Genomic DNA, 15,999 nt, shown 5'->3' with positions numbered 1-15,999 from the left:
GCCAATAGAAGTAGACCGGGGCAAAACAAATCGAGACAGAACTATATCAAGTAGACCGGATTGCTGCCAATATGGACTTGCACGCAACTCAACAGAGTCAGCAGACGCAAAATGGTGGAAATAATAGTCAATCTCCCGTACTCCCTCTCTCCAAGCCAGGTGGGGGATTATATAGTCCTATGTAGGAAGACCGACTCACACAGCCTGAGGCATTTGATAAGTGAGCTAATCAAACAATGACACAGGTTCATCTCATTGTGTTCTCCCCAGGTTGACCAAATGAGAGGTATAATATCTCTGAATGGGCAACATTCAGGTGAGTTCCTCAAACATAATACCTGCTCACTCTCTCTCTGTGTGTGTGTGTGTGTGTGTGTGTGTGTGTGTGTGTGTGTGTGTGTGTGCGTGCGTGCGTGCGTGCGTGCGTGCGTGCGTGCGTGCGTGCGTGCGTGCGTGCGTGCGTGCGTGTGTTTCGGGCGGGGGAGACTGGTACACAGCTGAGCAAACAGCAGAAAGTGTTGGATATAACTCACTGGCAGACACACAAATACTTAAACAAACAGGAGACACTTGAAAAAGCCTGAACATAGAGACAGTGAAAACCCCTATAGAAAAGGGCCCGTCATCGCCACAATCCTCTCTTGCTCTCCTATCCTGGCCAGCTCTAGGGGCCAATATGACTAATGTATCGTTTTGTGTCCACGCTATTTGCCGTGGTAGCCTAAAAGCTGAACTGGCGTTTGCGTGTGCGCGTGCGTAGATCTGTTCCGATGGCATTTGTACGGCTAGACAGGCTAGCATTGGGAGGGAGTGTGTGCTGTGCGCTAAGCTAACTCTAGCTCCAGCTGTGGTGTGATTTGAGGCATAAATGAGGGGAGGTGTGAACGCACAGCCAGGTGCTGCCCCCTCTCACCCTCACACCTTCCCTCCGTCCACTTCCTCCCAGTTAATTAAGAGAGCTGGCGGGGGGGTTGGAGTCGGGAAGGGGGAGAGGAAGGGAGAGAGAAGGGGGAGAGGAATGGGGGGGTTCCTGTGAAACAGCTGTAAAACCTGCCATTACTGCTGAGCCTGTCAGAGAGCCATAGGGGGCGGGCGGAATGAAGTGCGGAGAGGACAGGGGTGTGGGGTGATTGAGGATGATGATTTGGACCTGTGTGGTGGGAGGGAGGGGCGGGGGGTGAATTAAGTAATATAGAGGGGAGTAATATCACATTGAAGTCGTAATAAGACAACGGAGTTGAACTCACCTTCGCACTGCTTGCCGTCTCCCTTGTACCCCGGCTTGCAGATGCAGTTGAAGGATTTGGGGGTATTCTGGCAGAGAGCATCAATGTGACAGTCATCCGTGCCTTCAGAGCACTCATCGGCATCTAGAGAAATGACACAAGGGACAACTGTAAACCACTGGTCTCCAAGGACTCATCAATAGGACTAAGTCTACAAAATAGCGATGATTTTGGTGAGAGGTGAATGGGTTTTGTACAACCTCAATCGAATGTTTTAATACCGCTCTCTCAGGGAAAGTTCAGTCCTCTTGGCCAAATGCAGCTCCGTCCAGATATATACAGGCTGGAAATATTTACTTTAAGATGGCAAACGTCCAAAATGTAAAGCTCCTCGTATAAGACAATAAACTGTCAGGGAGAGACATAGTGGATGGAGGGTGAGGTTTCTTAACTCTATAAATGATACTGGTAGGTTATCTTGGATAACACTAAAGAGGACAAAACCAATAATAATTTATATTAATCAAATACCATTAGCCACTAGTGTATCAGGGCTTAGTGGATGCCTATGGAATACTGACTGACTATATGGAACCCTAATTGATCAAGTCAATGTTAGAGAGTCACATCTGGGGCTGAATCCAGGGGTCTCAAGCCAGCTAATTACAGCTCATTCACACAGACAGACAGCGAAAGAGAGAGAGAGAGACCAAAAGTGTAAGAGAGAAAGTTTTATCTATACAAAATTCTGTTCTCTTTCTCTCTCTAGTGATGTATCTTGAACTGAGAAGCAGCTACCCTGTCTCCTGTCTTGCCCCTCATGAATAGCACACGTTTTTTCTCTGTGGGGTTAAGCCCTGCTGCTGACCCCGGCCCAGCTCAACAAAATGCAATAAAGAAACAATAAAATGTCATTACAATAAATATTTTTTATCAAGTGGATGACTGATTTATTTGCTCCCATGTGAGTGCCAGTAGAAATGAAAAATAAAGTGATAGGAGTAAGCAGTGGGATATATATATATATATAGCCTGTAAAACCTGGACTTGATAGTTCAACTATCAAGTCCAGGTCTCACTGAGTTGTTGACAGTGAATAGAGATAAGGCAGGAAACTGTTATTGCAGGTTCACCATAGGACTATTGTTATGAAATATCGTTGACTAATAGTTAAATAAAGCCCTCTCCCGTGCCTCAGTGCCGTCCCAATATTGACTTCTCGCTCATCCACAGTGGGAGGGAGACAATGTGCGCCACTATCCGCTGAAAGGTCGTCGATAGGCAGGTTGGGACGGACTCCTCCAGGGACCGTGAAGGCCACCTTCCCAACCCACGTCCATATGGACACCTCTGGGCAGGCAACTGATCCGGGAAAGATGCTATGTATCAGCTCATAGGAGGGATTCGTTCAAGCAGAGGGGTGAAAAGATGCTTAGTCATACATTTTTTTATTCTCACAATTAACCAGTCCAGGACCTACCTCACAGATTGATCTACGACGGGTAAAACATTCAGATAGATATCAGTCGATGGACCTAATTTCTTGTAGACCCTTCTCACTTGTTTAACATTCAGAAAGGGGAATTCAATAAGGCGAAACAAATACTAAACTTTAAATAGTGTTTAGAGTAATATTGCCAAAAAATGGACTAACACGCCGTCTTTTATTGTCAGTCAAAAATGGGTGAAAATGGTTCAGCTCCCTCCGCCAGGCCAAATGTAAACGTTTTTGCAGCCTCTGATTTATTTCGCGCGTATATCACATCACCAATTCAAAGCCTATTATAATTGCTAGATTTGGCTTCAAATGTATATATTTCATTCACTGTTGTTGTGCAATATTGGTGTTTAGCTATTTCTCCTTTCCATGCTGTTCAAATTTTGCTAGCCCAAATGATCCATCCTCAACCAAGTGTTTATCAAAGAAACACGTTATCCCAACTATCTCAACTGTAATCTCAGTCCACAAATACTCTCCAATTAAAATTAATATAATCTACGCTAGTCTATGCATTAAAGAAATCCACTACGTTGCACCTATTCTACGCTGTCATATACACCGGTTTAACAGTTCAATAAAACATTAACAGGAAAAAATAGGCAGCATTAGCCTATCTTAAAAATATGTGTCAAAATCATTTAAAAGACAGAAAGAGAGAGAATGAGAGCTCTTTACCTGCGAGTCCAACATTCCCCATCACCTCACAAGTATTAATGAGGACGAAAAACAAACAAACGTCCCAGGAAAAACAAGCACTTCCCATGGTAAAAGGCGGTGATTGAATGCAGTTTTTTGGTTATGTGTTTCTTTGATAAGAGAACCGTTTTGGTACTGGCAGAGGCAGTAGAAGAGGACAGCGAGACCAGCGGAGCCGCTCTCTGATTGGCTTGCACGCATTTGAAGAGCGGGTTGGAGGTGAAGAGAGAGAGAGAGAGGGAAATTGGTAGCTTTGGTTAAATTGATTACTCAACGCCCGAGACCCCAACGAACCCAGAAAATCATCACACTTGATCAATAAATGTTTTCAGATATTTGTCACTAGCGCGGGGCCAAATTGTCAGCAGAGGTCTCAATTGCCCATAATGGAACTGATGAATCATCATGATGTAGGCCTATAAATAAGGCTATACATCTTCAAGTAACAATCGTGGTGAATAATAATGAGAGAAAAAAAGAGCTCAGATGTAGCCACGTTTTCATGTTTTTCAGATGAATTGTCCCGCAGGCGCTTATTTCAATAGGCTACAAACGTAGCCTAATGGGCAGTTTTGGGCACTTCTTAGTTGGATGTGGTGGGTAGGCAGTTTCTTGTCATTCTTTGCAATGCAATGTAAATACTTAAAAATAAATTAAGTCATAAGAAGCATACATCTGAAGGGACCAACATTATCTGTAAATATAATGCACGCAAGTGCAACTAATGCTCACGATTGGACTTTCCACAGTCAAAGCAGGAACTTTACACAGGGCTGAAGTTTGAGTGTAGGAATACTGTCCTCTGCTGGTCTCGAGACACATTACGTCAGTGCGCTGGTTTTGTCCCGCCCACCTGTCAGTGACAAAGGCACATGTTTGACCAATCAGAGCAGGCTTCGCAAAGTGTCATGGCGTCTCCCTTGAAGGGGGCTTGGACCTGGAAAATCTAGCCATTGTCAGTAGTGTCTTTCTTCTCTAAATAGGCCTGTTAAAAAACATTTACTTATCAAACGGGATATTTTTCAAGACAAAGACGTCACCATGGGGACTGTCCACGCCAGGGTAAATCTTAATTTCTTACAACCACGAGACGTGGGGATGAAATTCTGCATGACCTCCCCGTTCAGTTTCTATTGTATGGCGGTGTACTATGGACGAACGCATAGGCCGTGGACTAGATATAGAAATTACATTAATGGCAAAGAGTTGTATGACATGAGGCAAATAGTTATTTTACCATATTTTATGTAATGTTATGCAATATGGATTGTGTCTGATCTGTCAGCATGCTAGCAAATTTACCACCTTGACAGAACGAAGCTAGCTAGGTAAGTATTTAAGCATGGTCATATCTTCACATGATTTTTCTACTTTCTCGACACTATTCAGAGTATGGACCCTCTCCCGATGCACGGGCGTGACATGGGCGTTCATCCCGACGACATGATTGAGGTGCAAGAGGCAGAACATGAGACTAAACAGGAGGTCCTAGAAAACAAAGACGTAAGCATCTCTTATCCAAGCTAACGTTACTCAAATTACAAGTTGTTTGTCATCTCATTAGGAAAGGGAGCTGAGAAAATCATTGATCACCTAGTTGGAATGGATGCTGAGAATCTGGCCCTTCATTGCAGGTTGTTGTCCAACATGTCAACATTGAGGGCTTGGGCCGAACGAAAGAGGATCTGCTGGGCTATGAAATCTCAGAGGTCTTCGATGCCAAAAACCTTATTGATGTAAGTATGAGCACTCTGGACTCCACATACTTAAACATGCACACATAACCTACATACACACTCTGAAATGTTCCCTTGTTTAAGGGGAAACATTTGTGCTAAAAGCTGTATGGTGGGTCTTTGACAGGTCATGAAGAAGTCTCATATTGCCAGACAGAAATTGCTGCGTCTGGGCATTTTCAAAGAGGTGGAGGTCGTCATTGATACATCAGATGGTACAGTGTGCGCCCATAAACGTGTGTGTGTGTGTGTGTCTGAAACAATATCTCAACCATGAGATGTTGCCAATATGAAAGGATAACTAGTAAATAGATATTTGCGTCACTGGAGAGGAGCCCTCTGTTAGTCTAGCTGTGGTCACGGTCTGTTTTGGTCTACCCCTCCCAGGTGCAGATGCGTTGCCCAATGGTCTGGACGTGACGTTCGAGGTGACAGAGATGAAGAGGCTGACAGGCAGCTACAACACCATGGTCGGCAACAACGAGGGCAGCATGGTGAGAGAATACACACACAGAAACACCACTCTCTTACCCACACACACACACTTACAGGAGCGCTATAACAAAGCATCACACAATATTGTTCATTGAAACCCCTGTCGCAATGACCCAGGGAAGACGTTCCTAAATACAATCGTGTGATATAGAGGTGATTTCCAGAATGTTTGCAGACAGACAGGTTAAGCAGCTTCTCTGCCTCATTTTCACTGCAAACACTTCCAAATAGGTGCATAGTGTGGTAATGTACGTTCACAGACAGGTAGAACAGGTGTGAGACCCTGACCTGGGAGTAACATTGTCTCTGTCTTCCAGGTGTTGGGTGTGAAGCTTCCTAACGTGCTTGGCCGTGCTGAAAAGTTAACCTTCCAGTTCTCCTACGGGACCAAGGAGACTTCCTACGGCCTGTCCTTCTTCAAGCCCCAGCCAGGCAACTTCGAACGCAAGTACGAACAGTGAACACCGCTGTCCTTGCTCTCCGTGTCGATAGGAAATTGAAATAGCACTTGCAGGCCTCCCGAGTGGCGCAGCGGTCTAAGGCACTGCATCACAGTGTTGCGGTGTCACTACAGCCTGGGGTTCGATCCTGCAGCTGACCAGTCGTCAGTTGAACGGTGTTTCCTCCGACACATTGGTGCAGCTGGCTTCCGGGTTAAGCGAGCGGGTGTTTAAGAAGCGAGGCTTGGCGGGTCATGTTTCGGAGGACGCATGACTCGACCTTCGCCTCCCCCGAGCCCGTTGGGGAGTTGCAGCGATGAGACAAGATCGTAATCATGAAATTGGGGAGATAAAGGCGGTAAATATTACAACAACAAAATAGCACTTGCGGTGTAATGGCTGCCATTTTGTTTCAAGTTTGATTGTTTCCCTCAGTGGTCATATTGACAGTATGTTATGTTGCCATAGTGATGTATTTATAACCTTTATGTTGAACATAGTTCAGTAATGAGATGATCACTGTATGGATCACGGCCCTGACAGGTGTTGTCTTGTTGCAGCCTCACTCTAAACCTGTACAAAGTCACAGGCCAGTTTCCATGGAGTTCCCTCAAAGAGACAGACAGAGGAGTCTCCACTGAGCTCAATGTAAGAGGACTCCTACTGTGTGTGTTTGTGTGGGTCTGTGTGTGTCACATTTGTTGTTTTCATTTTATCTGCCTTGAATTTCCACAGGGATAACTTTCTCTCTTACTCTCCTATAGTTTCCTTTGTGGAGGACCAACCACACTCTGAAGTGGGAGGGTGTGTGGAGGGAGCTGGGTTGTCTGGCACGCAGTGCCTCCTTCGCCGTGCGAGAAGAGAGCGGGCACACCCTCAAGTCTGCCCTCTCGGTACAAAGCCCTTTGTCTCTCAGTTCCCTTTATCTAATAATCTTAACCCTTAATGGTCTTCACTGTCAAAATAGCAAGAATCTGAGTCAATCCGCTGACGGTTGTTGTCTTGCAGCACACCATTTCAATTGACACCAGGAACTCTGCCATCTTCCCCAAGAAAGGTGCCTTACTGAGGATCAACCAGGTATGTTTGTGTATGTGACTTCCTCTGCATAATACACCACTGTAGATCTATATGAAGTGGCCATGCTGATGTGTGTTGTCTTGCCCTCTGTAGGAGCTGGCTGGCTATACAGGCGGAGATGCAAGCTTCCTGAAGGAGGACTTTGAGCTGCAGGTCAACAGACGGCTGGTCTGGGACTCGGTAAGGGATCACTACTCAGTCCCTAACCTGGGGGAAATACCCAGGACAAATAGGAAGTGAATTATGGGTACCTGAGTGTTCAACATGTCATATAACATGGCCCTGGTGGTCTCTTTCAGGTCCTCTCCGCCTCCCTCTGGGGTGGGTGTCTCCTCCCCATTGGAGGTAGACCGTCCTCCATCGCTGACAGGTAGGACCACTCCCAACAGATTCATGGCACATGGCTTTGATAGAAATCGCTAGGTAGCGCCATTGAGTTAAAACTCATTCTGTGAAGTATTTATCATCGAGTGTTTAGGGGATGTTGTGAGTGACATTTGGCCTGTCATTGACATATTTCTGTATTGTCCAGGTTCTATCTGGGCGGTCCCACCAGTGTGCGAGGATTTGGAATGTACAGCATCGGCCCACAGAGCGAGGGTGAGGTCACGTGCTCTCTGTTTATTTGAACAGGCATGTGTGGTGCACAGGTTTGGGTCAGTTGAGGCCCCTCTGAGGCCCTTCTGCTAGCTTGCTAGCCCCGGCCCGCTAGCTGTCTGAATGTGTCTCCAGCCAGCCTCACTACTCACTGGACCCTTATGATCACTCGACTACGCATGCCTCTCCTTAATGTCAATATGCCTTTTTCATTGCTGTTCTGGTTAGTGATTATTGTCTTATTTCACTGTAGAGCCTCTAGCCCTGCTCAATATACCTTAGCCAACCCTTTAGTTCCACCTCCCACACATGCGATGACATCACCTGGTTTAAAGGATGTTTCTAGAGACAATCTCTCATCACTCAATGCCTAGGCCTACCTCCACTGTATTCACATCCTACCATACCTTTGTCTGTACATTATGCCTTGAATCTATTCTATCGCGCCCAGAAACCTGCTCCTTTTACTCTCTGTTCCGACGTACTAGATGACCAGTTCTTATAGCCTTTAGCCATACCCTTATCCTACTCCTCCTCTGTTCCTCTGGTGATGTAGAGGTTAACAAAGGCCCTGCAGTGCCTAGCTCCACTCCTATTCCCCGGGTGCTCTCATTTCTTGACATCTGTAACCGTAAAAGCCTTGGTTTCATGCATGTTAACATTAGAAGCCTCCTCCTTAAGTTTGTTTTATTCACTGCTTTAGCACACTCTGCCAACCCGGATGTCCGAGCCGTGTCTGAATCCTGGCTTAGGAAGACCACCAAAAACCCAGAAATTTCCATCCCTAACTATAACATTTTCCGACAAGATAGAACTGCCAAAGGGGGCGGTGTTGCAATCTACTGCAGAGATAGCCTGAAGAGTTCTGTCTTACTATCCAGGTCTGTGCCCAAACAATTTGAGATTCTACTTTTAAAAATCCACCTTTCCAGAAACAAGTCTCTCACTGTTGCCGCTTGCTGTAGACCACCCTCTGCCCCCAGCTGTGCTCTGGACACCGTATGTGAACTGATTGCCCCTCATCTATCTTCTGAGCTCGTGCTGCTAGATGACCTAATCTTGATGCCCTCAATCTCACACAAATGATCAATGAAGCTACCAGGTACAACCCCAAAGCTGTAAACATGGGCACCCTCATAGATATCATCCTAACCAACTTGCCCTCCAAATACACCTCTGCTGTTTTCAACCAAGATCTTAGCGATCACTGCCTCATTGCCTGCATCCGTAATGGGTCTGCGGTCAAACGACCACCCCTCATCACTGTCAAACGCTCCCTATAACAATTCAGCGAGCAGGCCTTTCTAATCGACCTGGCCCGGGTATCCTGGAAGGATATTGACCTCATCCCGTCATTAGATGATGCCTGGTTATTCTTCAAAAGTGCCTTACTCACCATCTTAAATAAGCATGCTCCGTTCAAAAAATGTAGAACCAGGAACAGATATATCCCTTGGTTCTCTCCAGACCTGACTGCACTTGACCAGCACAAAAACATCCTGTGGTTTTCTGCATTAGCATCGAATGGCCCCCGTGATATGCAACTTTTCAGGGAATTTAGGAACCAATATGCACAGGCAGTTAGGAAAGCTAAGGCTAGATTCTTCAAGCAGAAATTTGCATCCTGTAGCACAAACTCAAAGTTCTGGGACACTGTAAAGTTAATGGAGAATAAGAGCACCTCCTCCCAGCTGCCCACTGCACTGAGGCTAGGAAACACTGTCACCATGATAAATCCACTATAATTGAGAATTTCAATAAGCATTTTTCTATGGCTGGCCATGCTTTCCACCTGGCTACCCCTACCCCGGTCAACAGCCTTGCACCCCCCACAGCAACTCCCCCATTTCTCCTTCACCCAAATCCAGATAGCTGATGTTCTGAAAGAGCTGCAAAATCTGGACCCCTACAAATCAGCCGGGCTAGACAATCTGGACCCTCTCTTTCTAAATTTGTCTGCCGAAATTGTTGCAACCCCTATTACTAGCCTGTTCAACCTCTCTTTCGTATCGTCTGAGATTCCCAAAGATTGGAAAGCAGACGCGTTCAGCCCCATCTTCAAAGGGGAAGACACTCTAGACCCAAACTGCTACAGACCTATATCTATCCTAGCCTGCCTTTCTAAGGTCTTCAAAAGCCAAGTTAATAAACAGATTACTGACCATTTCGAATCCCACCGTACCTTCTCCGCTATGCAATCTGGTTTCAGAGCTGGTCATGGGTGCACCTCAGCCACGCTCAAGGTCCTAAAAGATATCATAACCGCCATCGATAAGAGACAATACTGTGCATCCATATTCATCGACCTGACCAAGGCTTTCGACTCTGTCAATCACCACATTCTTATTGGCAGACTCAACAGCCTTGGTTTCTCAAATGATTTCCTCATCTGATGTCCGGACCTCTGGCAGTCTCTATGGGGGTGCCACAGGGTTCAATTCTCGGGCCGACTCTCTTCTCTGTATACATCAATGATGTCGCTCTTGCTGCTTTTGATTCTCTGATCCACCTCTACGCAGACGACACCATTCTGTATACATCTGGCCCTTCTTTGGACACTTAACTAACCTTCAGATGAGCTTCAATGCCATACAACTCTCCTTCCGTGGCCTCCAACTGCTCTTAAATGCAAGTAAAACTAAATGCATGCTCTTCAACCGATCGCTGCCTGCACCTGCCCGCCCGTCCAGCATCACTACTCTGGGCGGTTCTGACTTAGAATATGTGGACAACTACAAATACCTAGGTGTCTGGTTAGACTGTAAACTCTCCTTCCAGACTCACATTAAGCATCTACAATCCAAAATTAAATCTAGAATCGGCTTCCAATTTCGCAACAAAGCATCCTTCACTTATGCTGCCAAACATACCCTCGTAAAACTGACCATCCTACCAATCCTCGACTTCGGCGATGTCATTTACAAAATAGCCTCCAACACGCTACTCAACAAATTGGATGCAGTCTATCACAGTGCCATCCGTTTTGTCACCAAAGCCCCATATACTACTCACCACTGCGACCTGTACGCTCTCGTTGGCTAGCCCTCTCTTCATACTCGTTGCCAAACCCACTGGCTCCAGGTCATTTACAAGTCCTCGCTAGGTAAAGTCCCGCCTTATCTCAGCTCACTGGTCACCATAGCAGCACCCACCCGTAGCATGCGCTCCAGCAGGTATATCTCACTGGTCACCCCCAAAGCCAATTCCTCGTTTGGCCGCCTTTCCTTCCAGTTCTCTGCTGCCAATGACTGGAACGAACTGCAAAAATCACTGAAGCTGGAGACTCATATCTCCCTCACTAGCTTTAAGCACCAGCTGTCAGAGCAGCTCACAGATCACTGCACCTGTACATAGCCCATCTGTAAATAGCCCATCCAATTACCTCATCCCCATACTGTATTTATTTATTTATCTTGCTCCTTTGCACCCCAGTATCTCTACTTGCACATTCATTTTCTGCACATCTACCATTCCAGTGTTTAATTGCTATATTGTAATTACTTCGCCACCATGGCCTATTTATTGCCTTAGCTCCCTTATCTTACCTCATTTGCATACACTGTATATAGACTTTTTCTACTGTATTATTGACTGTATGTTTGTTTATTCCATGTGTAACTCTGTTGTTGTATGTGTCGAACTGCTTTGCTTTATCTTGGCCAGGTCGCAGTTGTAAATGAGAACTTGTTCTCAACTAGCCTACCTGGTTAAATAAAGTTGAAATAAAAAAATAAAAGTTGGCCGGAGTCATGATGATGAAATGTAAGGGTTTACCTGTGTTACTGCAGGTGACTACCTGGGGGGAGAGGCGTACTGGGCAGGCGGGCTCCACCTGTACACTCCTCTGCCCTTCCGTCCGGGCCGGGGTGGCTTCGGAGACCTCTTCAGGACACACTTCTTCCTCAACGCTGGGAACCTGTGCAACCTCAACTACGGTGGGAACCCTGAACTCCATATTAGTCCATGTTCTGTTTTTCATTTTCCCCATTAACTAATGATGAGTTACAGTTGAAGTCGGAAGTTTACATACACTTTGGTTGGAGTCATTAAAACTTGTTTTTCAACCACTCCACAAATGTCTTGTTGACAAACTATAGTTTTGGCAAGTTGGTTAGGACATCTACTTTGTGCATGACACAAGTCATTTTTCCAACAATTGTTTACAGACAGATTATTTCACTTTTAATTCACTGTATCACAATTCCAGTGGGTCAGATGTTTACATACACTAAGTTGACTGTCGCTTTAAACAGCTTGGAAAATTCCAGAAAATGATGTCATGGCTTTAGAAGCTTCTGATAGGCTAATGGACATAATTTGAGTCAATTGGAGGTGTACCTGTGGATGTATTTCAAGGCCTACCTTCAAACTCAGTGCCTCTCAAAATAAATCAGCCAAGACCTCAGAAAAACATTGTAGACCTCCACAAGTCTGGTTCATCCTTGGGAGCAATTTCCAAACGCCTGAAGGTACCACGTTCATCTGTACAAACAATAGTACGCAAGTATAAGCACCATGGGACCACGCAGCCGTCATACCGCTCAGGAAGGAGACGCGCTGTGTCTCCTAGAGATGAACATACTTTGGTGCGAAAAGTGCAAATCAATTCCAGAACAACAGCAAAGGACCTTGTGAAGATGTTGGAGGAAAGGGGTACAAAAGTATCTATATCCACAGTAAAACGAGTCCTATATCGACATAACCTGATAGGCCGCTCAGCAAGGAAGAAGCCACTGCTCCAAAATCGCCATTAAAAAAAGCCAGACTACGGTTTGCAACTGCACATGGGGACAAAGATCGTACTTTTTGGAGAAATGTCCTCTGCTCTGATGAAACAAAAATAGAACTGTTTGGCCATAATGACCATCATTATGTTTGGAGGAAAAAGGGGGATGCTTGCAAGCCAAAGAACACCATCCCAACCATGAAGCACGGGGGTGGCAGCATCATGTTGTGGGGTGCTTTGTTGCAGGAGGGACTGGTGCAATTCACAAAATAGATGGCATCATCAGTTAGGAAAATGATGTGGATATATTGAAGCAACATCTCAAGACGTCAGTCAGGAAGTTAAAGCTTGGTCGCAAATGGGTCTTCCAAATGGACAATGACACCAAGCATACTTCCCAAGTTGTGGCAAAATTGCTTAAGGACAACAAAGTCAAGGTATTGGGGTGGCCATCACAAAGCCCTGACCTCAATTCTATAGAAAATGTGTGGGCAGAACTGAAAAAGTGTGTGTGAGCAAGGAGGCCTGCAAACCTGACTCAGTTACACCAGCTCTGTAAGGAGGAATGGGCCAAAATTCACCCAACTTATTGTGGGAAGCTTGTGGAAGGCTACCCGATATGTTTGACCCAAGTTAAACAATTTAAAGGCAATGCTACCAAACACTCAATTAGTATATGTAAACTTCTGACACACTGGGAATGTGATGAAAGAAATAAAAGCTGAAATAAATCAGTCTCTACTATTATTCTGACATTTCACATTCTTAAAATAAAGTGGTGATCCTAACTGACCTAAGACAGGGAATGTATACTATGATTAAATGTCAGGAATTGTAAAAAACAGAGTTTAAATGTATTTGGTTAAGGTGTATGTGAACTTCCGACTTCAACTGTACTTACAGTACATACTGCAAATAAATGTTAAATTGTCTGTTTGTGCATCTGTGTGCATTCTGCCTCTTTTGTGCCTCTTCTTACGTGTAAGTGTTTCCTGTCCCCAGGAGAGGGTCCAAGAGCACACCTACAGAAGCTGGCGGAGTGTATCCGCTGGTCGTATGGAGCAGGCATCGTGTTGCGTCTCGGGAACATCGCCAGGCTGGAGCTCAACTACTGCATTCCCATGGGGGTTCAGAGTGGAGACAGGTACAACACAGACACATTTGGAGGAGCAGGTCAGACTCTGCTCCTGTAGGCCAGGTCGCAGTTGTAAATGAGAACTTGTTCTCAACTGGCCTACCTGGCTAAATAAAGGTGAATTCTTTTTTTTTTTTTAAATAGCGCTCTAGAAAAGCGCGTGAGAGAAGACTCTCATACACTCACAGAGATACAGTGGTGTTAAGTACTTAAGTAAAAATACTTGAAAGTACTACTTAAGTTGTTTTTTGGGGTATCTGTACTTTACTATTTAGAATTTTAATTCACTGCATTCCTTTTTACTCCATAGATTTTCCCTGACGCCCACAAGTACTTGTTACATTTTGAATGCTTAGCAGGACAGGAAAATTGTCCAATTCACACACTCAAGAACATCGCTGATCATCCCTATTGCCAAATGCTTAATTTGTAAATGATGTTGGAGTTTGCACCTAGCTATCTGTAAATTTAAAAAACACATAAATTGTGCCATCTGGTTTGCTTAATATAAGGAATTTTAAATTATTTATACTTTTATACTTAAGTATATTTAAAACCAAATACTTTTAGACTTTTACTAAAGTTGTATTTTATTGGGTGACTTTTGCTTTTACTTGTGTAATTTTCTATTAAGGTATCTTTACTTTTACTCAAGTATGACAATTGGGTACTTTTTCCACCACTGCAGAGATGATAGAACAAGAGATGAGAGGAGAGGTGTTATTGCTACAATGCTATACAGCTCATATATGCTGTAAATAAACAGACACACAAGCCATAACACCTAGGTATACACATACACCAGTTGCAGCACATAGGTCCCAAAACGTATTTATTTGGCTCATCTTCCCTCTTTTTCCGACCCTGCCTCAGGATATGCGACGGCGTCCAGTTTGGAGCAGGAATCCGTTTCCTGTGATGTCATCACCCTGCCGCCCGGGTCCAGCAACAGAGAGCATGATGGGAAAGGGAGAAGAGCATTGTCACTTGTTATCCGTTGAGTATAACGCTAGCTGTGGGAGCCTACCAGAATGCACAGTCCTGGAGGAGTGCCCCACCCCCTTTTTGATATTAACCAATGATATCACCCACTATGTTTGCTGTGTTACTTTTCCACCAACCAATTACGTTTCTGGCCAAAGAGATTTGGGCGTATATCTCCCCTGCCTTCCAGGACTGCTGCCTGCCCTATCCATAGGGAAGTGACTATTGGTTTTGGTTCTAGATTTATTTTACCCTTATTAGAACTCTTGCCAACTGATTTGTCAATAGAATCCTGTACATGCCAATATGTTGATGCAATAGAAGGGATCAAATTTAATGGGAGAGCATATAACCAGCACTTTGTTTTGATGACAGAACTCACTTAGCCCATGGAAGGGAATTGACAACTCATGTCAAAATGGTCAGTTCTGCTATTTGACATGTAATATTGAGAGTTGACTCTCCACAGCAGCCCCCTCCACAGCAGCCCCTGTGAATCTGAGTTGGGAACCCCAAGTGTGACCCACCACCAGTGCTCTTACTGTTAGTCCTCTTTTTAATGTTGTCTAAGTTAAGTTACTCAATAAATCACATTTGTTCCCCTTAATCTTTTTTTGTGGTTTCTCAAAGACACACATTTGCAATACTTTATTCAGATCAAAAGTTGATCTAAAACACCCTCAGACCTGCATTAATGACAGCAGTTACAACACACACAGGTGTGGGGCTGAGTCTCACTGTAGACAGTTTTATCAGCCTGCAGTTATTAATAGTCACACTATTGGTATATAAGTCAACTGATATATTCAATGGCTTGGGAGTGCACCAACTGTCTACACTTAACTGCAGCATGCAGATGTCCAATTGCAACTAGTGAACTTCACTGCATCGTCAACATTTGACTTACATCGTAATTATAACATACGAAGTATAATCTCATGGTAATCCATCTAGTTTGTACCGACAATAACTAACCAATTCTAAATTTAGTAAATAGTAGGGGAGACTGACTCACTGATCTGTGCCTACAATGTAGCCTTGTGTCAAAGTTTAAAATGTCATGATGGAATTGGCGCATGCATTGTTTAATTTGTCCTTCCAAACACTGTTCTTTTGTGATGGCTTCATTTTTGTAATAAAACAAATTCCCACTGATACATTGCTCTTTATCATGTTGAGCATGGGTGCTACGCAGGAGCGCCTTATATTTCCCTCATGACATTTTAAACTTTGACATGAGGATACATTGTAGACAAACAAGACATGTCAGATTGGGGTACTAACATTATTTCCAAAATGGTAATGGGCAGTAGTACACTGTTGTCATGACTATGACATGGATACAAACCAGTAATACAGTAAGTATCCCTTTGGAAATCAGCA

General features: G+C 44.5%; 2 protein-coding genes across 7 annotated transcripts in view; one reads left to right on the top strand and one right to left on the bottom strand.

Moving 5' to 3' along the window:
• Window positions 1-3,540, bottom strand: part of LOC120050023 (signal peptide, CUB and EGF-like domain-containing protein 1) — a 126,607-nt gene extending 123,067 nt beyond the window's left edge. For all 6 annotated transcript variants that reach the window (XM_038996614.1, XM_038996618.1, XM_038996615.1 and 3 more), the window contains exons 1-2: window positions 3,403-3,540; window positions 1,248-1,370 (exon numbers count right to left, since the gene is read on the bottom strand). In XM_038996614.1, coding sequence (XP_038852542.1) covers window positions 1,248-1,370; window positions 3,403-3,490 — 211 coding nt within the window. In that variant the 5' untranslated portion in view covers window positions 3,491-3,540. The remainder of the gene's footprint in view (window positions 1-1,247; window positions 1,371-3,402) is intronic.
• A 783-nt stretch (window positions 3,541-4,323) lies between these two features.
• On the top strand, window positions 4,324-15,223 carry LOC120049397 (sorting and assembly machinery component 50 homolog B). Its single transcript, XM_038995663.1, has 15 exons — window positions 4,324-4,485; window positions 4,813-4,926; window positions 5,058-5,159; window positions 5,287-5,374; window positions 5,547-5,653; window positions 5,972-6,102; window positions 6,655-6,742; window positions 6,859-6,987; window positions 7,103-7,174; window positions 7,268-7,354; window positions 7,474-7,544; window positions 7,707-7,774; window positions 11,560-11,706; window positions 13,500-13,641; window positions 14,506-15,223. The coding sequence occupies exons 1-15, from the start codon at window positions 4,465-4,467 to the stop codon at window positions 14,549-14,551; spliced, it is 1,413 nt and encodes a 470-aa protein (XP_038851591.1). The 5' UTR covers window positions 4,324-4,464; the 3' UTR covers window positions 14,552-15,223.
• Window positions 15,224-15,999: the final 776 nt, after the last annotated feature.

Source organism: Salvelinus namaycush, chromosome 6 (genome assembly GCF_016432855.1).
Source record: "Salvelinus namaycush isolate Seneca chromosome 6, SaNama_1.0, whole genome shotgun sequence".
Classification (NCBI taxonomy): Eukaryota; Metazoa; Chordata; class Actinopteri; order Salmoniformes; family Salmonidae; genus Salvelinus; species Salvelinus namaycush.
The sequence above is the reverse complement of the archived record's forward strand: the minus strand, read 5'-3'. Positions and strand labels throughout refer to the sequence as shown.

What these genes read in the sequence shown, in the direction of transcription:
- LOC120049397 (XM_038995663.1), top strand. Translation starts at nt 4,465, where the DNA reads ATGGGGACTGTCCACGCCAGG. An exon ending in CCCTCAAGTCTGCCCTCTCG is followed by an intron (nt 6,988 to 7,102) that starts GTACAAAGCCCT and finishes GTTGTCTTGCAG; the next exon opens with CACACCATTTCAATTGACAC. An exon ending in CCTGTGCAACCTCAACTACG is followed by an intron (nt 11,707 to 13,499) that starts GTGGGAACCCTG and finishes TCCTGTCCCCAG; the next exon opens with GAGAGGGTCCAAGAGCACAC.